Below are 22,372 nucleotides of genomic sequence, written 5' to 3' on the forward strand. Positions count from 1 at the left end.
GTTAGTACAAGTTTAAATAAGTTAACATCAAAGGGTTATTCATATCGATGTTACTTCAATTTATTTATAGAAAGCAAGACCCCTTTCGTTTCATGATGGATGCTTGAAGTATCTTGGTTGATGATGAAGTTTTTCACTACATAGCAGTCACCAGAAGAGAAGAGCTGGTGAGTTACTGACACTCTAATAATCATATCAGTGAGAAAGAATGTGCCAATTGTTTTCCAAAAAAAAGAAAGAATCCCTCAACTGTAATAAAAAAAGCATATAACTACACTGCATCCTCACTACTAGAATAAAAAGTTTTTAAAATAATTATCTTTTCCTTGCAGATGGATACCTAAAGCATACATTAGCTGATGATGAAGTCTATTCTCACTGAATTTCTGTTCCATTATATGTTCAAGACACCAAAGAAAAGTGTTGGTAGAATTCAACTAGAATATCAGTGAGCAATTGCATTAAAGAAAATAGTGTGGACGTAGGTCCCTATAGAATGTATCTAAAAAAGTTATCAGTCAGCAAGCTTGCAAAGAAATATTCCCTAACATTACCAATTGTAAAAGCATAATTGCCATGGTGCAGAAATATTCTGTGACATTACTCAGTTACAATCTGAAATTTCATGACACTATAGCCACACTTTTAGAAAATAAAAATTTGAACGTAAACCTCGTTGCCCTTTTCCTTATTATAGTGATCATCCAACGTTGATAAAACCCATCCTCCCATCTATACTGGCTCCTGTTCAAGCCCAGAACTGTAACCATTCAAATTCTAGCCAAATCAAAAATCAGATCATCTTTTGATGTCCTTCCATACAATTGCCAGTTTTGATTGCTTGAAAACAACTTGCTTGAAGTCTATTCGCTACCTGCACAGTGGATAAGACATTGCTACATTTAAAACCAGATCCATTCTAAAAGGTATTATGGTGGCTAGCAAGTTGGCTGTATCAAAAGATAAGACAGTTACAAATAAAACCTTTGTCACATACTTTGAAGTTCTATAGCAGCATTTGCTAGATTGTTGGCTTCAACATTAAGCTCCTGTAATTTGCATATGAAAAGAAGCATATCATCATCATACACTAGAACAACTGGTGTCTGTAATTAGACATGAATTTTATAAAGGAAAACTAAAAATTTGATGAATGTCACAAAAAACATTCATTCCTATAAATTTATCCAAGTTCCCATATCCATATCATTCTTGCAATTTTGAAACTTCAAAATAGAACTAGACACAACTTATTTGTTTATCAATTCAACTTTCTGAGCATCGAAAAATTACCCAATAAATACACACGAGCACATTCATAAGTGTTTAATATATTTCAACTCTCAGTAAGCTCATTGCATTAAGCTTGTGCAAGAAGACATTCAAAAGATTAATAACTTGGTGAACAATATCATTAAAAATAATCATGTTGATTGTACTCATCAATATAAGTTTCCCTAAAGCCGCAGAAGTATTTTTTATGATGTCAAACAAATATAATTGCAAAGAGTGTGCACTTTACCCTGTCTACGTGATTCATGCAGAATTCCTTAAATTTACTTTTCAGCTGGTTCATCTCCCTATGTAACCCAACGATGTTCTTACTTTTGACTGCGCACAATCCCTGGACCTGCAATTAGATCACATCTTAGTGGAAAAGTAGTCCCAGGTATGAAACTATGTCTTAAATGAATACAGAAGAACAATTCCTGTTGAAATTAAAAGTAATTATATTTTAAACTGTGACCATGCATTACAGTCTTAGACTATTACAGAACAAAATTTCAGCTGAAACAAACTGCAAAATTATTCAAAATAGATGGATTGTATGCAGGAGCTCATAAATATATGCTGACAAAGGCTCCCTGGAAGAAAGTACAATGTGAAAAGAACCAACAAGATGAAATGCAAATTTAAGCCATCAAAAATAAACTCCAGAAAAATAATAAATATAAATCAAGACAAAAATTTGACAATTCATTCAGATTAAAAAAACATGATCTAATTATCAAGTCCACTCCAATCAAGATAAAAGATAGACATAGCTAATAAAAAACAACCATAAAGCAGAATCAAAGTCAACACGCACACTATTTATACGCATACAGAAGATGGGAAGCTATTAGTGAATGGATTCTAATTTATCCATGCTAGATAGGGATGTGTCTCCACCCCTCAAACCCCCATCCCCATCCCCTAGCATGTTTTCAGGACGATGGAATGTTAGCAAATGTCGACTTGCTATCCTCCCAATCTGCCATTCAAAAGAATCATCCCAAAAGATATTCCCAATATTGGGGACACTGAAGAACGCAAAGGGGACAGTTAGCTGTCCTGAAAAGGCAACGAATGTCTCAGATGTCCCCTGACAGTTTTCAGGCATCCCCATCGCCTAGCATGTTTGCAGGACGACAGGATGTTAGCGAATGTCGTCTTGTCATCCCCCCAATCTGCCATTCAAAAGAATCATCCCAAAAGATATTCCCAATATTGGGGACATTGAAGAATGCAAAAGGGACAGTTGGCTGTCCTGAAAAGGCAATGTATGTCTCAGATGTCCCCTGGGCCCTGACAGTCTCAGTGACGGCTAGGTGTCCCCTCTGAAAATGAAAGCTTTACGTTAGTTTTATACAAAAAGAGAGGATTTTTAATTTTTTTTAATATTTTTTTTAAGTTATAGTGGATGGGGATCCCGCCAACAATCCCATGCCCCTTATACACCCAGACATTTTTTTTTCCATGCAAGAGAAGAAAAAAAAACTCAAAAGAGCTACAGACTACCTCCATTGTTGCAAACACACAAGTTCAATTTTACAAACTTTTAGTTTTAAAATTTTCACCAGTGCCGGAAAGGGAATTTGAAAGATGTGGATACCTACCATACAAACTAAAGTAAGAACTCAAAACTTTAAGCTTCAAGGAACTGCAATTGAAAACTTGAATCTTGGCATCCTGAAAAGAGTGAGGAAATTTCAAATAGCATATTGATATAACAGTGTCAAGGTACGTTATTTTGTGTTTTAGTTTTTGTAGCTTGTTAGATAGGGTTTGAAAATTCTAACTACTATTAAGTTTACTTCTGTTTTTTATAATGGTTTTAGTTTTTGTAGCTTGTTGGACAGGGTTTGAAAATTCTAACTACCATTAATTTTACTTTGTTTTAAATAATGGTTTCCATTTGCTATACCACAAATTGAGCAGTTTCCGAAGTTCCAATGATGACAATGTGAATGAGGACAATGAAGAAATCCAAACATACTTTTCTTCTAATTCTGAAAATCCAAGCATAGTTTCTATTGGAACTCCACAAGAATGTTTTGCATGTCATTCGCCCTCTCTTCAAAAATTTGCAAAAGGGTCGTTCAACACAAAAATTCATTGCTTCAATTTGGCAGCAATTTTTCCAACAATAAGGGTAAAAATACAAGTGCAGCAGGCACTGGTTATCATATTTGTAAAACTGATTACCATGTAAGCCATACTAGGATCAGAAAATATCTATTGGGTGAGTGTGGACAAGGGATTAGAGTTAGTAAACATATGTCATTGGAACAAAATGTTAAAATGGAAAAGTTGGAGTGAGGCCAAAATCAATGGTACTACTCATAATAAGAAACAAAAATCTACTACTCATAATAAGAAACAAAAATCTACTGATCATAATGACTAGTCCAATGAATTAGTTGGGGAGAGCTGGGGTAGAGGGAAACGGAAGGCCACTTTGCTGCAAGTGGAAAAAATACAATAATACGGTTGATTAATATGCAAAAATGTGAACAAGCCAATGATTCAGTTGCCACATCTTTTTATGCCCTATTCATTTCATTTGGCTAGGTCCCCTTATTTCAAAGCTCTGTCGAAAAATGCAATGGTAGTTGGACCCTCTTGTGCTCCCCTTCAAGAACAGCAATTGCATCCATTCCTTCTTGAAAAACAATATTCAAAGGCAAACAGGTTGGTCTATCATTCCATGAAAGGAAAGTGGTTGTGAAAATGTCAATTAGTATTGAGCATAGTACAGTTGTTTCTAAATTATTAAAGCATTGAATCTTAATTGGCACCATATATATCAATTGTTTAAGAAAATTTTCATTAGTTGGATGGGTGAATAACTCTCAAGTTATTGAAATATGCTAGAAAGGAATATTAGAGAACTATCAAAGCCTACTTCCTGCTAGCACATCAAGCATGTTGCAGATTTTTTTAAGTTGCACAACAATGTATAAAAATTTCAGCAATTAGGATTCTAAGACCAGCTGTTTGCACATGTGCTCAAGATTGGATTCACTAGTTTTTCTGATGGACTTTTGTGCCTTCTTAGCAGCTGTAGCAATTTGTTGTTTAGTTTTCAATGGCTATATAAAATTAATGAAAAATCAAGAACTCCAGATAAAATATTTGCATGAGTTCAAAACATATCAAGAGAATCGAAGCACACTGTTAGAGAACCCAAAGATGCTGAAACCTCATTTATCAGTTGGAGAAATAGGGGAATTTAATGGTGGACAATAAGACAGAAAAAAGATAATGATAAATTTATTGTTTTACTAATGTCCAACGAATGACCACAACGAGTCAATGGGACTGAAGAGCCAAACAAGAGAACAACCAACAGAAGGAACACCAAATGGCGACCAGAAAACAAAGAGCAACGGAAAGAAGGAAAGAGAAACCTGGACCTTGAGAAACACAAAGAGGGTAGAAGGGCAAGAAAACAACCCCAGACCACTAAACAAACCAGGGAATCAAGGAGGCAATAAAAAAAAATCCAAGGCCAACCTGGGTGGTGCTGACAATGCTGCCTCTGAAGATGACTCAACTGCCAGGGAGGAGTGGATCTCTGCGAGTAAGATTTGTGGGTCTCACAGACTTGGAATGAGAAGGCAAAGGTAAATGCCTTTTGGTGCCACACACCATGCTAAGAAAGAATGAGGTAATGAGCTGATCAGACAAAGGGCAAAAGGGGCGCTAAAAAGAATGATCCAGTGGACAGATGGCCTCCTGCATATAAAGAGAAACACATCTTTGATCTATATACCTAAAGGAGGAGAGAGATCAGGCCTCCCTAAAAAGGCAATAGAACGTGCCTATGCAATGGAAGATAAAAACTCCACCTCACTAAGAGTACAAAGCTAGCAAATCCTATCCAACTGGTGGTTAGTATGATCTATGTACCCAAAGGAGGAAAGAGATCAGGCCTATGTGAAAAGACAATAGAACTTGCCTATGCAGTGGAAGATAATGTGCTCCTCAAACTCCACCTCACTAAGAGTACAAAGCTAGCAAATCCTATCCAACTGATGGTCAATATGATCTATGTATCTAAAGGATGAGAGAGATCAGGCCTCTGTGAAAAGACAATAGAACTTGTCTAAGTATAATGTGCTCCTCAAACTCCACCTAACTAAGAGTACAAAGATAAGAAATACTATCCAACTAGTGGTCAATACCATCTCAAAGATGGTGGGAACTGGCTCTGAACAACCCAAGGAAAATCTTGAAGGACTACAGCCAATGAAAAGAGGTATAAAAAGGATAGACAATGATGTCATCTTGAAGCTCCAGAAAGTACTCAACATAAAAAGACATCTTTGGGCAAAGACCTTGGTGAGGGGCTGACCCAAGTGATGTGAATGTACCAAAGTAACGAGACTCGGACCCGGCTCGGACTTGGCAAGGGTAACTCGACTCGTGACCCGGCTCGAACTCACCTGTGACTCGGCAGTGACTCGACAAAGTGATAAAACCCTTGAAATTTCGAGATTTTTTTTTATTTAAATTAATTCCATGCACCCATTATTGAATAAAGATTAAAGACACAATAACATCATAAAATAGAAGGTAATTTGATCACATACATAACATACATCGATTACGTAACTACAAAGGCAAAAAAATAAAAAATCAGCCGAGTCACCTAGGCAAGTCAATCGAATCAGCTGAGTCAAGCAAGTCAGCTCAGTTGATCCGCCGAGCCAAGGTCACGGGTCATTTTGACCCAACAAAAGTAACTTGACTCACTGACTCAGACGACTCACTCGACTCGCAACGAGTCTCGTTACTATGGAATGTACTACCTATAAATATCATTCCTGATGGACATGTTCAGTGGCTACCTAGGAGGGAGGAGGTGGAGGGTCATTGAAAGGATACTGGAATAGGAGAAGACAATCAATCTCAATCCTAATAGTACCTAGGAGGGTTGTGGCCCTAGTAAACCAACAATGAGACCAACTAGAGGGAGAAAAAGAGAGAGAGAGGGACTCAAAGAAGTAGTAGCAAAGGTAGGTGATAAGAGCAATTTGTCATAAATTATCTTATATTTTACCCTTTACATAAGCCTTCATCCTTATTTTCACATTCCATGTTCTATTCCATTTTCCCATTTTATGTTGCGTATATTTCAATATATATAAGTAATATACTTTTTTAGATAAAACATTTGAATAATTAATATTTGATTGTATTTTACCAGCATTTATTATGCCATAGGAAATTCGTATTTCATATGGAGGAGAAATCCCAAATATGTGAGAGCCTATAAGAAAATTCAATAATAATTATTGACGACTAAAATCAAGGAGAAGCTTGTGGCTAAAATCTAGAAGATTGTGGTTAAAATCAAGGAGAATATTGTGGCTAAAATCAAGAAGCAAATTATGGCCAGAACCAAGAGGAATATTGTTTACTAAAAATATGGAGTGAGATTTGACCATGCAACCTACCAAATCCTATTTAATTATATTACCACTCCAACATGCATGATATTCAAAATGTCACATTCCATTTACTCAAATAACAATGCTCATTTCAAATAAAATGGGAGACCAACGGTTTAGAACCATTGATCTCAGCCTTGCAATTACAGCCTTTTAGCCGATGGATTATGCATGCTCTTTGCTATCTAATCTGTATTATATTCTATCTAAAATGAAATCACTCCATAATTAGAAAATGGAGGACCCAACAGTTTCAATTATTCAGCTCTTAAATGAGGGCTAAGAGATGAGATAAAGGAAGTTGCAGCACTTTACATGAAGACATAGCTTTGCCAATTCTGATCCACATAATTCTACTTCAATATTACTTTTCTTGGGGTAAGAGGTTTGTTTCGGTTTTGGATTGAAACAATTCTTATTATGAGCAAATTGGAGGACAGTGGTTTGGAGCATCAATCTCCTATATTTTCTCTCTGCACACTCAATAATCTGCAAATATAGAAAAGAGCAAATAAATTTGTCTGGGCATGAATAACCATCATTTCCTATATTTTATTTTCTTGTCATAACTACCTACAGCCTTTAAACAAGGCCATACAGAAGCTATTATTCTGTTTGTTTAAAACAATATCTATTTTCGTACATATTTGTTATCAGCTGCATATATATAAGCACCATAAGGCAAATTGAATGAACAACTCTTTATTCTATCTGAGAAATAAAATATCGACTGTGCTGATCAGTCCAGTGTACACCATATTTTATCTCACCACTTGACGGACTGGGGAGGGGGCCCACTTCTTAGAAAGTCTGGTGTGTTTTCTATGATTTTTATTTCAGTATGGTGTGCTTGTGTTTCATAGCATAATGTTTCATTTGAATTAATAATTGACCTGGTTATTGTTTCCTTAATTTTTCAATCTGATTAGCATTATTATTTGAGTGATATGGTTATCAATGCTCATCATATTTTCATTCATGTAACAGAATTGATTCATAGTGATAATTTGTCATTTGGAATTCACACAGGAAACTATCATTATTATTATATAGATTATTAATGGTTCCTATCATATTCCGAGTTCCTATCACATTTTCATTAAAGAAATAAAATTAAAAATAAAATCAAATTTGTGTTAATTTTAGGATCTCTGATAGAATGTAACCGATTATATCAGAATAAAAGAATTGCAACTTTACTTGATATCTTATACTTTAGAAGGGATGAAGCAAACCTGTGACTTTGTATATCAGATATTGCAATCTTCGGATTTAGTTGCTGTCCAGTAATCTTCAGAATTGATCACCAATGGCATATCTGCAATGTTAGTTGAATATACTGCAGAGAGGAGAAGTAGATCGCTGGGACTTGTATGCCTTGTATTAATATTTAACCCAGCAACCTCTTTGTCATATATATATTAACACAAACAGTCACGTCTCCGTAGAGACACGACTCTACGTGACCAAAGGTCACATAGGGTCATGCCTCTACGTAGGCATGACTAATACTAAGAAAACATAATGACCACCATATAACATGCACTTTGTAATCACCGGCATGTATGGAAGTTACTTGTTAATTGATGGCAAATACAAAGCCCCGATAACCTTCAAGATATAAAGCCGATACACATGTAATATACTTTGTGAATATTTGAAGACATATATATACATATATATATGTATATATGTATATAAATATATATTTATGTATATGTATGTGTGTCTGTGTGTGTGTATATAATGAACATAATTCATTAAATCATAATTTCAAGTATCCAATATTACTTCAACTAATGCTATACATCAACAATTTGCATTTAGAGAATTTGTGCATTAGATCAGTCGTTCATGCTTGACGCTTGTTTGTTTCTTATAGATTAGTTTTCTTTGGATATACAAGAAAATTTTCTAGAATTATTATAGTTGGTATTGTTATTGTTGCTAGAAAGATATTTTTATTTCTGATGTTTCTATCGCTGGAATTGTTTTAGTAGGTTTCAATTAAGCTCTTGTCATCACCAGGAAGTGACAGTTACTGTAACAGTAGTTCTATTTTGGTTTGTTGTAGGTTTATTTTTTATGTGTTCTAGCTGCATGCATATCACTCAGCTCATAACCTGCACACATTGATGGTATATTACCCAAACACCTTTCACAAGCTTACGCCCCCGGATTGAGACAAATAGACCAAGTTGAAAACAATCTAATTTATATTAAATTTTTCTCATTAATTGTCCTAGTATTGGCCTATCAGTAGGGATACCTCTAGGGAACATAGCAAGAATCAAAAAAACCATGAAGACAATTTAAGAACTAAATGGGATCAAAATAGCCTTGAGCCAGAAGGAGAGGACCTTGAACTTCACGAGAACAATACTAGGAGGAAAAGATTGTCTACATGTGATAAATCGCCAAAGAAGGATAATTTGTTCTCATTTAATGAAAGCTTAGTTAGACTTCAAAAGGGAAGGCCCCCAAACCACGAAGTCGTAAAGAATAGTGTGTTGAACTATTAATGTTATATCCATGTTAATCCTACATAACTATGATAACATAACTAATCTGGACTACAGATCGTACGAATCTAGCAAAGCATTGATATCCTTAGAAAGGATTTAACCTATTAAATACTTTATATATATTAACCTAATCAGTGTCCTTCTTGGAGCATTTAATAATTTTCTAATTGGCGTAATCATTCTTAGTATGTTTACTAACTAAGTTGTTTATTCTTGAGACATCGATCTAGGTAATATACACTTTGGTGTGTGTGTGTAGGGCCGACCTACAAAGAGTCATGTCCTTTCTAAGGACATGCCTCTTGGGTACCTTATAAATAAGAGATAGGAATATGGATAAAGAACACACAAGAATAACAAGTCTGTTTCTTTAGCATTTTCTGCCTCATTCAACTTACTGGTAGAATTAAATATATAGTTGCAGATTTTAACATTGATTAAAGCATATTGTATATACTGGTTGGTGTGGATAAAAACAATCTTCAGCAAAGTACAAAAGCTTTATATTAGAGTCGCCTGTTAAGAATTTGCAGAAACTTTACATGGTATTAGAGCTCTGGTAGTCGAACCTAGGCTCTGCAAATTAAATGATCAGACTTTAAATATCTAGCAACATACTTCTGTCTTCAATGGCGAGCACAGTCAGACTCAAGGACAAATTTGATGGGACAAAACACTTCGTTGCTTGGAAATTCAAAATTATGATGATTCTTGAAGACAATGATGTGAAACAGTTTGTTAATAAAGCATCCAAGCAACCCGATGTCGAACCTAATAGAACTATCTGGAGTAAAGGAAACAAGAAAGCCATGCAAATCATAGTAGATGGAGTGAAAAATGAAATAGTACCTATGCTAATGACACATCAAACAGTATTTCATACCACGAATGCATTATTAAATGCATAAGAAGTTAACAATGTGACTAGAACCCTTGCACTAAAAAGGCAACTAAATCATATATAGATAAAGAAAAGAAAATCTATGAACTCTTACTTCCTAAGGGTGGCTAGTCTAAGAGACGAACTTGCAAGTATAGGGACCATAATTGAAGACAAGGATCTAACACTTATGACTATGGATAGGTTACGATATTCATAGGAAACATTCTCACAAGGAGTAAGTGCTAGAGACAATCTTCCAGACTTTAAAAGAATTTAAAGGAGATTGGTTGCAAGAAGAATCTAAGAAACTTAAGAAAGGAGGAAGATTGAAAATTGAAGATGAACTTAATGTTCTCAATACAAATTCCTATAAAGTTAAGAAGAAGCACTTCAAGAAGATGGGTAATCAAATTGACAAACTTAAGAAAGATTTATCCAAAATAAAATGCTTCAACTGTGAAAAATTTGGACAATATAGATCTAATAGCCCTGGGAATACAAAGCAGCAAGTAAATTGTACAAACATTACCAAGAAAGAAGAAAATTATGATCATGAGAATTAAGTATTGTATTCTGCACCATCAAAGGAAGTATCAAGCAAAGCATGGGTAATTGATAGCAAATCATCTCGACACATTACAAGATTTCTATATCAGAAGAAGTTGACGAAAAAGTTACCATCGGTGAAAATTCCTCTCATTCAATCAAAGGAATTGAGAATCGCACCTTGAAACTGAAGTCGGGTATTTCTCTACATCTCAAACAAGTACTCTATGTACTAGGAATAAAGAGGAATTTAATTTCTATTACAGCACTTGAAGATGATGGACATAATGTTGCATTCATGGACGTAAAGTAATGACCTGCTCTAAGAACTCTTCATTCAAGAAACCAAAGTTGATTGGTCAAAGAAAGGGATTCTTGTATAAATTAAATACAAAACCTAGTCAATTTATTAAAGCCTTAAATCATGAAGCTATTGATATAAACAAAATATGGCATTGAAAGTTAGGACATCTAAATTTCAAAACCTTATCGACTATGGAGAAGATGGTAACTGGTTTACCTAAGTTTAATAGAGATCATTCAAGCATATACAAAGGATGCACTCTGGTTAAGAACACCAAAAGTCCATTTCATGATAGCATTAGAAAAACTAACAATGTTTTGGAATTAATCCACTCAGATTTATATGGACTTATGTATGTTCCTTCTCTTGGAGAATTCTAGTACTATATACTTTTTATAGATGACTTCTCTAGGAAAACTTGGATTTACTTCTTAAAATGTAAAGAATCAAAAGAAACCCTTGAGAGATTTAAAGAATTCAAAACCTTAACTGAAAACTTATCAGAACACAAAATTAAAACTCTTAGGACTGATAATGGAGGGGAATATACTTCAGATTTGTTTAAAGAGTTTTGTAAAGACGAAGGAATTAAGAGGAAGTATATTGTTCGTTATAACCCATAGCACAATAAGGTAGCACAAAGCAAGATTAGATCAATTATAGAAGCAACAAGAGCTATGATATTTGATCAAAATTTAGAATATTATCTTTGGGCAAAAGCCTCTTATACTGCAGTCTATATTCAAAATAGAAGTCCTCACTCTTACCTTGGAGATAAACCTCCTGGAGAACTCTTTACTATGGTTAAACATAATATAAGTCATCTTAGGGTTTTTGGGAGCCCAGTATATATACATGTTCCAAAAGAAAAGAGAACTAAGTTAGAAACCTCTAGGAGGAAAGGTATTTTCGTCAGGTACAGTGAAAACATCTGAAGTATAAAGGATTTTCATACCTGGTCAGAAAAACATTGAACTTAGTAGGGATGTAATATTTGAAGAAGATTTAGCATTCAAAAGAGCCCTAAGTTCTGGAGATCCCTCTCCCTTACCTAGTTCTAAAGAAAATATTGAATTTGAGTTTCAGAGGGAGAATATTGAAGAAATTGAAGATGAAATTTTAATTCTTTATCTTGAGAAAACTCAAAATCTAAAAAAAAAGACCACTTTGGGTCATTAAGAAAGTAGAGGAAGCACAAGACTTAGCTGCACCATCTAGAACCTTCAGAGAAAGCAAAAGACCCAAAAGATTTTCTAGTTATGCAGCTAACATGAGTAATTTATCTAAATTAGAACCAACCAATGTTTTAGATGCTATTAAACATACAACTTGGCAGGATACTATGACGGAAGATTACCAATCTGTTATTAAGAATGATGTTTGGGAAATTGTTCCAAGACATGAAGGAAAATCTGTTGTTTCTTCTAAGTGGATATTTAAAATCAAGCATGCTGCTGGCAGTAGCATTGAAAAATATAAAGCAAAATTCGAAGCCAAGGGATTCTCTCAAAAAGGGAATTGATTATAAAGAAACCTCTACTCCTGTTGCCAGATACACCTCTATAAGAGCAGTCCTAGCTAATACAGCATCATAGAGATGGAAAGTACATTAGATGGATGTAAAAATAACATTTCTGAATGGAAAGATTACAGAAGAGGTATATCTGGAACAACCTAAAGGATTTGAAACTCATAACCCTAAAGTTTTTGTTTGCAGGCTCAAGAAAGCTCTCTATGGACTTAAACAAGCTCCAAGGGCATGGTATGAAAGAATTGATAAGTATCTCGCCAGTTTAGGATTCTCAAAGAATGAAGTTGATCCAAATCTCTATTATGAAAAGATCAAAGACGATATGATAATTTTGATACTATATGTTGATGATTTACTAATAATAGGTGATGAAAATCTTATAGATCAATGCAAGAAAGATCTAATCAGAGAATTTGAAATGAAAGATTTGGTACTCCTTCATTACTTCCTAGGACTGGAAGTGTGGCAAACTCTAACAGCATCATACTTAATCAAGAAAAGTACACAGTAGACATCTTGAAGAGATTTGGAATGTGGAACTGTAGACCTATGTCTTCTCCTATGGAGACTAATCTACACAAACTTAAGGAAGCAGCAGTAGAAACCCCCTCCATAGATTCTACTCTCTACAGACAAATGATTGGGTCCCTTATGTGCTTGGTAAATAGAAGACCTAATATTTGTTATGATGTTAATGCTTTAAGTCAATTTATGTGTGAGCCAAAGGAGATTCACCTAGTTGCAGTCAAACATATCATGAGATACAAGGCACTCTTAATCTTGGGCTCAAGTATGAGAAAGTTGATTTGGACTTACATGGGTACACAAACTCAAATTGGGCTAGAAGTGTTATTGATAGGAAAAGCACTTCAGGATGTTGTTTCAGCTTAGGCTCAGCCATGATATCTTGGATACATGGAAAGCAAGCATCAATAGCACAAAGTTCCACAGAAGCCGAATACATTGCTACAGCAATGGCCTCTCACGAAGCAATTTGGCTCAAATAATTACATATGGGATTATTTGGTCAACCCATGAATCCTACCATTATTCATTGCGATAATCAGAGTTCCATCAAGCTTTCTTTGAATCCAGTTTTTCATGACAGGTCATAATTACATGTGGGATTATTTGGTCAACCCATGAATCCTACCATTATTCATTGTGATAATCAGAGTTCCATCAAGCTTTCTTTGAATCCAGTTTTTCATGGCAGGTCATAATTACATGTGGGATTATTTGCTCAACCCATGAATCCTACCATTATTCATTGTGATAATCAGAGTTCCATCAAGCTTTCTTTGAATCCAGTTTTTCATGACAAGTCCAAGCATATTGAAATTCCTTATCATTATGTAAGAGATATGATAGATAGGAATACTGTAAAATTAGAATACATTTGCACTGCAGATCAGACAATAGATATTCTTACCAAACCTCTCTCTCAAGTGAAGATAGATCACTTTAGTAAAAGATTTCATATGGTTGAATTGTAATACATTTGTTTTCTTTAATTATTATTAATTTGAATTCAAATTATTATTGGTAGGCTATTGATTGTTATGTGCTCCACCATTTGTATTCATTATTTAAGAGGTGACGATCTATGAGATAATGAACACTTGTATAAAAGACATTATGAGAAATGACGATTTCTTAGATAATGTACTAAATAGTAGAAAACTACTGTCAGATTTGGATGAGTTCAAGATCACGTTGTATGTAGACATTTCTATGCCTATGAGTCACAACTTGGATAAAGGAAGAATTTAATCATTCTCAGGATTTGATCCTCTGAACTGGTAGCTCTTAACTCAAGATCATATTGTGATATAGGACTGCTAGTACCTATGAGTCAACTTGGATAAAGGAAGAATTTAATTATTCTCTGGATTTTATCCTGTGAACTGGTAGATCATAACTCAGGATTATATTGTGATATAGACTGCCAATACCTATGAGTCACAACTTGGATAAAGAAAGAATTTAATCATTCTCCGGATTTTATCCTGTGAACTGGTAGATCTTAACTCAAGATCACATTGTGATATAGGACTGCCAGTACCTATGAGTCACAACTTGGATAAAGGAAGAATTTAATCATTCTTTGGATCTTATCCTGCATATTGCATTCCATGCAATACTATTATCACAAGTATAAGTGATAAGTCATATCACAGGTATAGTAATGACATAGTATCATGTGTTCAATGATACCACATGCTCAGAAGATTCAGATAGATATAGAGTATCAATCTATGCTTATTCATCGTAATTGATGTTGCTAGCTATGATTATCTCTCAATATGATTATCAAGTTAAGAGGGAGTGTTAATCCTATATAACTATGATAACATAACTGATCTAGACTGCAGATCATACAGATCTAGCAAAGCATTGACATCCTTAGAAAATATTTAACCTATTAAATACCTTATATATATTAACCTAATCAACATCCTTCTTGGAGCATTTAATAATGTTCTAATTGGCATAATCATTGTTAGTATATTTACTAAATAAGTTTTTTATTCTTGAGACACTGATCTGGGCAATATACACTTTGGTGTCTATTAGAGTTGGTTGTTCAGAATTTGTAGAAACTTCACAATCCAGAGATAATGATAGACAATAATAAGGGAAAAAAGAACAAAAAATAGGCACATAAAGACAACATATTTACTGTGGGAAAACCCTCCAACTTGAGGGAAAAACCTAGCCACATAAGAAAAATATCTCTTTTATTAATAATAAAAATTCAAGTACAATGCTTTCAACTTGATGCCATATTATCACACACAAAGCAATCTCTCTCTCTCTCACACACACACAATTGAGAGACTCTTCATATCACAATCGAAGATCTCTTCAATTTCCAAAACTTGGTTTCTTCGTATTTCCAAATACATGACTCTTCGCACATCACATGTCACTTCACATAATAACATGTCAAATATTTAGAGTATGCTACCTAGATCTATGATGGCATAGAGTCAAAGCTTGAGAAGATCAAGCAAATTGTAAATGAAAATGAGAAAAATCCTCAAGAGACCTTCAAATAATTGCAAGTAATTGTTGTAGAATGACGGAACAAAATGACCAATCCTTTGCATCTGCTTGGCTAAGCATTGACGCCCAAATACTATAGCACCCAATATATTGATACTACGAAGGTTGCTACCCTATAGAGATTTAGAAGTGTCTCGTGGATAGAAGGTAGCATTCAAAAGACTCTTTCTAGATGATTATATTCAAGGTTTGATTATAGATGAGTTCATACAGTCATCAATTTTGAAAGGATGCTCATAGTTAGTGGTACCTATGGCCAAAGATTCCAAATGTTGCAACCCCTTACAAATGAAGTTATATCACAAGTTTAATTTTTTTATAAATTACTATTAGCTTAATTTGTCTTCATAAATTGTTAGAAAATATACGAATCAAGATTAATAATTTTGATTTTATTTTAATTTTTTCTTTTGTCATGTCTTCATAGGTTCCTATGTCGTCTACATCGGAAAGAAATTAGAGTGCATATTCTTTCATCCACTTAGTGAAATGCAATAGGTTGTGATCAAAAAGAGTGGAGAACTTGGTATTCGTGCATTACAACTTGTGTCTCCTCTCACACAAGAGTAAAGAATGCAAAGGAGAGACAAAGAGGTGGTATGTAAATGCAGAGCTTGTAGACTTGGATGCTTCTCCTTCTCACTTTCAATTGAAGTTTTTGAAGATTTTGATGTCAATACTATTATTGCTGCTGCTGATCCCATTGGCCTTAGCTCTATTGCTGAGCCAACTAATGCCGAAGAACTAGAAGGAGACGAAGAAGAAGATGATGATGATGATGATGATGATGAAGATGACGAGTATTCATAGATTTTTAATCCATTAGTTGAACTTGAAACAATGATACTTGATCTTGTTGTTTTAATTTTAATGTTTCAAATCTTTAATGTTTAACTTAAAATATATGATGGTATGATCACGATTCATGATGCTATGACTAAAAATTTTATAGTTTATGGTGTTTTTGTTGTTTAAATGAAAATCATAAGATATTTTATGATACCATGTGACATTCTAATTTTAACTTATGCTTCTTGGCTTTATAAATGTGTGTGTGTGTGTGTGTGTGTGTGTGTGTGTGTATAAAATGTTTACGTGTTTTGGATGAACGAACCCACACCCCTTTGGAAAATTTTGCCATACTGGCAAATTGGTTCTTTGAACTTGAACTTTGAATCAAACTCAAACTGGTAACTTAGATCATAATCGAACCAAGAAGACCCATTCATAACTTGTGATGATCCAAGAATATTCACTATAACTGCAATCACAATGACCTCCACATCATACGCGAGATCTTACCTTCCAATTTCGCTTCTTGTTATTTGTCAATGAATTCACTGTGTTTATTCAAAGACTCCATCAGAGGTAATTAAGAAACTCTGTACACGAGTTTTACGGGAAGTTCAGCCTACACAACATTGAAGACACATTGAAACGAGTCTTTCCTTGCTTAGAAAATCATATATAAATGATGTCTGATATACTAGAAACTCCCATTTTCCATTATTCTCATTTACATCACGTTGGGAGCAAGAAACCCTCAAGTCTAACCCTACAGTTCCCTTTGTTGTGTCTTTTTCAATTCCCACAACATCTCATAGTCAATCATTTCTAGGCTATGATGGTCATGTTGGCTATGCACTCTTATGATTGTTGATAAAGACTCGAGTCTCTCATTTTGATATATCACTAAGAAAAACGGGCTTATGATGCTAATGTGTCATTATACAAAGAGATAACAGAACAAATGTGTTCTGCTTTGAATGAGAAAGTCTTGTGCGAAATATTTTCTTTGTTAATGAGGACTATTTGTGAATCAGAAAGCTCAAAGTAATTGTTTGTGAGAGAGCGGATGCTACGTTCATCCTAATTGAAACTAACCGGTTGAATTTCGACCAATTTCATGCATTTCTCAGATAATTTGGTGTTTTGCAGATTAGTTGACAAACATGGAAAAGAGTTTCCTTAAATTTGTTGACACTCCCTAGACTTGATGTTGCAGTTTTCTAAAGAACAAGTTGATGGCCATGTCATCCATGCCATCCTTGTCTTTAGGTGTATCTCAATCTCCTATCAATAGGCATCAAGCTCAGTCAAATTTCAAGCCATCTTCAGCACATGTATTGTCTCTTGAGTCTACCTCCAATTCTGGAAAAAAATAAAGAAACCAACTTATTCTCTATATCTTTTAATCAAGACTTTGGTTGCCTTACTTGCAGTGCTAATCACAGTTTTAGGATTTACAACAATGACCCATTTCGGGAAACTTTCAAAAAGATTTTGATAATGGAGGAATTGGTCTAGTAGAGATGTTATTTAGGCATCAAACACTTCTTTCTTGGTATGCCCTGGTTTGCACTACAGCGAGGCTTGTATTGAACTCTATGGTCTGAAAAGAAGAAGAGATAAGGAACATCAATTATAGAGAAAGCCCCTCTATTTGGCACTCAACTTGAAGATATTTTGCAGATCTTAGATGTTATAAACTAAGATTAGAGATAAGTATTAATGTCATTGATAATGAATTATATCACTAAGAAAAGTTTATGCCTTTAACATTAATCTCTATGATGGATTGATTTTATGATTTTTTTTGTTATAGGACGAAGCAATAAGATGAATGTTGCTTTGCATTCAGAGGGAGAGCTTCAGCCTCAAAGGGAGCTTACATCAACTATCTTACTATGGTGATCAAAGTTGTTCCTGTTGAGAGGGAGTCTTTATAGAATCCCTGTCATTCATATTCATGTTTTTAAAAACTTAATGATATTGTCGAACTTGAGATTCTTTTGGAAATGAGTCTCAATTGTGATTTTCCTTCTTATTGATTATCAATTGTTGATTATGAGTTCCTATTCATGTGAAATTAATAAAGTTGTAAGGATAGCTATGAAAACTCTTTCACTTATGAGGTAAATTATAGTGAGCATCACGTAGAGAGAGTCCATAAAGTCATCATATTGAGAGATTCTATGATGGGAGATCAATGTCATGTTGAGAGATTTCATTACAGCATCACGTTGAGAGAGTATGTGAGGTAAGTTGGCTATGAGCCTTGCAGACTTGTCATGTTGAGAGATTCCATGACAGCATCATGTTGAAAGAGTTGGTGATGAAAGAGCCTAGCAAGCTTGAAATGTTGAGAGATTCCATAACATCACATTGAGAAAGTCTGTGATGAAATCTGGTTGTGATTCTTGCAAATTTTCATGCTGAGTGATTCCATGAATTATGTTATGCTAAGATAACTTCTTGAGAATTGATGTGATTAGAATTTGTCATTGAAGTTTCTTTGGGTTGCAACTATGTGTGACTACTATACTAAAGATCTCTCTTGCTAAGAGCGAGTGTTGAAGATTGTAGCTGCAATAGAGATCTTTCTCTCTATTTTTTAGGAATATAGTCGTTATAACTGTTATGGTCACCTTCAATTGAAGAGGACATTTGTGATTATAATTGTGATAATGATTGAAATAATATTTAACAAGGAAAAATGTGTCATACAACATGCGTTGAGGCATGCATGTGGAAATAAAAAGAGTTATGTATTTGGAATTTGAAGAGAACTTCGGTTGTAATGTGAAGAGACTCTATTTTTTTAATATATCGCATCAAGCGAAAAGTATTGTAAACTTGAATATTTTCTTGATCAATGAAAGTAATATTTTTTTGCTGTGGCTGGGCTTTTTCCTTCAAATGGAAGGGTTTTCCTAGGATAATCTTGTGTGTTTCTTGTGACTGCTTTGCTCTCTCTATGTTGTTTATCTTTATTTTCTAGGCAAATTTTAGTAGTAAAAATAGTTAACAAGAACCACATGAGTTTCTCATACAATTAATTTTGAAGAAGCCTTCCACAAGAAGTGTAGCATAGTGAAGACACCTTGGATTAATGACTTTCTATATAAAGAATAACTTTCTATATAAAGAACACTCCACTAGAACTACCTAACTATAGTACTGGATTGTAAGGTAACATTATTGTTATATTTGATGAATGGTGACAAATCATAATGAAGCTGTAGTTTTATATTTTACTCAGCTGAGAACATTCATTGCATTGTGTTGAGATATCACAGCTTAGGATTTTATTCCAAAGATTAATGAGTTCAACTCACCGCAAGTAGTTTTGCCAGGCAAAAGTACAGAAAATAATACAAATGTTATTAGATGGAATACTGTTATAGTTTTCTGGTTACTGTTGTCAAAATAATTTAATTGTTCTAATAAAATATTAGCTCCAATATACACAAAACAGAAATTGTTAGTGATTTCTTTGAGATTTCTGGAAATTAACAGGGAAATTCTATTAGTTCCAATAACATTTTGTTCATACAAGGAACTACCGCGTATGCATTCTTCTTTGCAAGTACTCATGAGATTTTGAGTGGCCAATTAAGTGTGGACAACCTTTAGTGCTAACACAATTGACCAATAGGGGTAGAGGAAAGTTTATTGATTAACACATATAATAGGCCTCTCCTTGACCAAATTAATACATTTTGAAGTTTTAGAATGATGCTGACTTCATTGCATTTTCTTAATTCCAGATATGGAGATGGTGAATGTTAATATCACAAAGTTTTACAACTGGCTCACAAAGATAAATAATTGTGTTTGGTTCAATGATTAACACTCATTTGAAAATCTTAGATGCTACAAATTGTTTCTTCAGAGTTAATAACTGGACTGACATTCCATACAAGGAAGTGGTGTTAGGATTAAAGAGATAGAAAACAATTACATGCAAATATAATCATTATCAAATAAATAAAAAATCGCATAGAAGAGAAAACAAGACACAAAGATTTAACGTGGTTCACCCAATCCCTAGGCTACGTCCACCAAACAGCAAGTACAATATTCTTATAATCCAGTGATTACAATCTTTAATCCCTTACAGCTCAATACCACTACAAGAAGTTACAATCTCATCATACATTATGAAATCCTTAACCCTAAGCCATTTTATACAAGTTTTTTGCCGCTTACAAATTAGGGCTAAAATAAGTGGTCCTATAAAAAAATAGCAGCCGACACCTTTTACAATAATAATTTGGGAAACCATGCCAAATGAAGTAGGGAGAAATTAACCTCCGAGTCTGATAAGGCTCCAGATCACAACAAATGGGAAATGGAATTGGGCTTTAAGAACTTACCCATGAAGTCTTTAGTCATAGAAATTGACAATATGAGAATTTCAACAAGGTAAACTCAAAGGACTTTGATGCAGGGATCACAAGGATTCACCAACTTCACCTTGATACAAGGTTATATTACACCTTAGTTTTGTAAGAGCATTCATTAAAAAGAGTTCTCAAGAGGAGCTATTTGTGCAATCAGGCCTCTAAGGCTCTCAAACACTCCCATAGGTCTTATCAATGTGACATTGGACAAACACCGACTAACTTATGTCAACTGCCTCAAATAGAATCAGAAAAAATGGGCTAAAGGACTGATCATATATCCCACTTCCACAACTTGTTTTCAACTTGCATCATATAAACTATCCTTACACTCATGCCTTAGGCTGATCACAAGGGTAACCTTTATAAAGAACTTCAAGATGAAAGAAATCAGAATTTAAACCACTGAAAGAGAGTCCTATGCTACTGTGTTAAATTATTGCCTTCAAAGATCCAAAACACCATTATAAAAGTATGAAAAGGTACATTTATATAGTAATTATACAGCCTTGACAGTGAATACATAATGATATATGATGGTTCCTAATATAGGAAAACATGCTTAATAATGACTCACTGTTTTAGGACAGTTTAGACAGTTACTACAGAATTAAAGATTTAAAACAACTTGGAAACTTTGTCATATAACTGGAAAGGTACATTTAGATCTGTTATATCATTCTTCAACTCCTTGCCACATGGAAATCTCCAATTGTCTTAGCAATTAGCATTTCAATCAACTATTAGATCAATGAACAGTATTTATAACAGATTTTCATTACAAAGAGCAGCATAACAGTCATTAATAACTTTTGCAAAATTATATATTACTCCAATCGCTCCCATCAGGTTTTAGATAACTTGGTTACAGAGGTTTTCCTTCATTTTTAGCCCAATCCAACTGTGGAATCAAAAGATATGCCCCTTTTCCCAAAACTGGTAACTGGAAATCAATTAAACACACAAGAAATTGACCTCGGGCATCATATATCTCTCCAATACATATCCATTAAATCTGAGACAAAAAGCAATTGAAAGATCACTCGATATAATAGAAAATCTTCTACTGGTTGAATTGGGAGAAGTGAATAAGTCTTATCAAAACCTTTACCTTGAGGGTTTCTAGACACTTTTGGAAGAAATGCATCAATCTTCCTTCAATGATCACTGCAGGACCTCAAACCAAATACATATTGAAGGTAATACACCATACACTGATCTCCAATAGTTTTTATGGCAACCTTAATCCACATTGAAGAGGTGTGAATGATCATTCAGCAAAAATGACAGAAAAAATGCCGTTTCAAACATCATTTCATTAATTTTCCTTCTCCAAAATCTACATCATAGCCTACCCTCAACCCAAAGATGGTTTATAAGTTTATAAGCATATACAATCAGTTTCAACTGAGTCTAACCAATCTCCAAGTTGGTTGATTGGTTGATCAATGATCAATCAATTAGCATCATTTTGCAAATGTTGCTAAAGTTGTTAAGCAACTTTTTGACAACTTAGTACCATAACCACATAATGAGCATTATTACATCAAATTTATGTCACATATGACCAAAAAGACTCAAAGACTCCTATTCTACTGTAATCTTGCTC

General features: G+C 34.2%; 1 protein-coding gene across 3 annotated transcripts in view; it reads right to left on the reverse strand.

Moving 5' to 3' along the window:
* Window positions 1-432: 432 nt before the first annotated feature.
* LOC149572335 (uncharacterized) overlaps window positions 433-22,372 on the reverse strand; it is a 271,128-nt gene continuing 249,188 nt past the window's right edge. For 2 of the 3 annotated variants that reach the window (XM_089813534.1, XM_089813535.1), the window contains 3 exons: window positions 1,523-1,630; window positions 998-1,049; window positions 433-874 (listed from right to left, as the gene is read on the reverse strand). In XM_089813534.1, coding sequence (XP_089669660.1) covers window positions 864-874; window positions 998-1,049; window positions 1,523-1,630 — 171 coding nt within the window. In that variant the 3' untranslated portion in view covers window positions 433-863. Of the gene's footprint in view, window positions 875-997; window positions 1,050-1,522; window positions 1,631-7,954; window positions 8,011-22,372 lie in introns of all 3 variants that reach the window. The other variant, XR_016359910.1, reaches the window with a different exon arrangement.

This window comes from Cupressus sempervirens, chromosome 2 (assembly GCF_028749045.1).
Source record: "Cupressus sempervirens isolate cs-2001-9-10 chromosome 2, ASM2874904v1, whole genome shotgun sequence".
In the NCBI taxonomy this organism is placed as follows: Eukaryota; Viridiplantae; Streptophyta; class Pinopsida; order Cupressales; family Cupressaceae; genus Cupressus; species Cupressus sempervirens.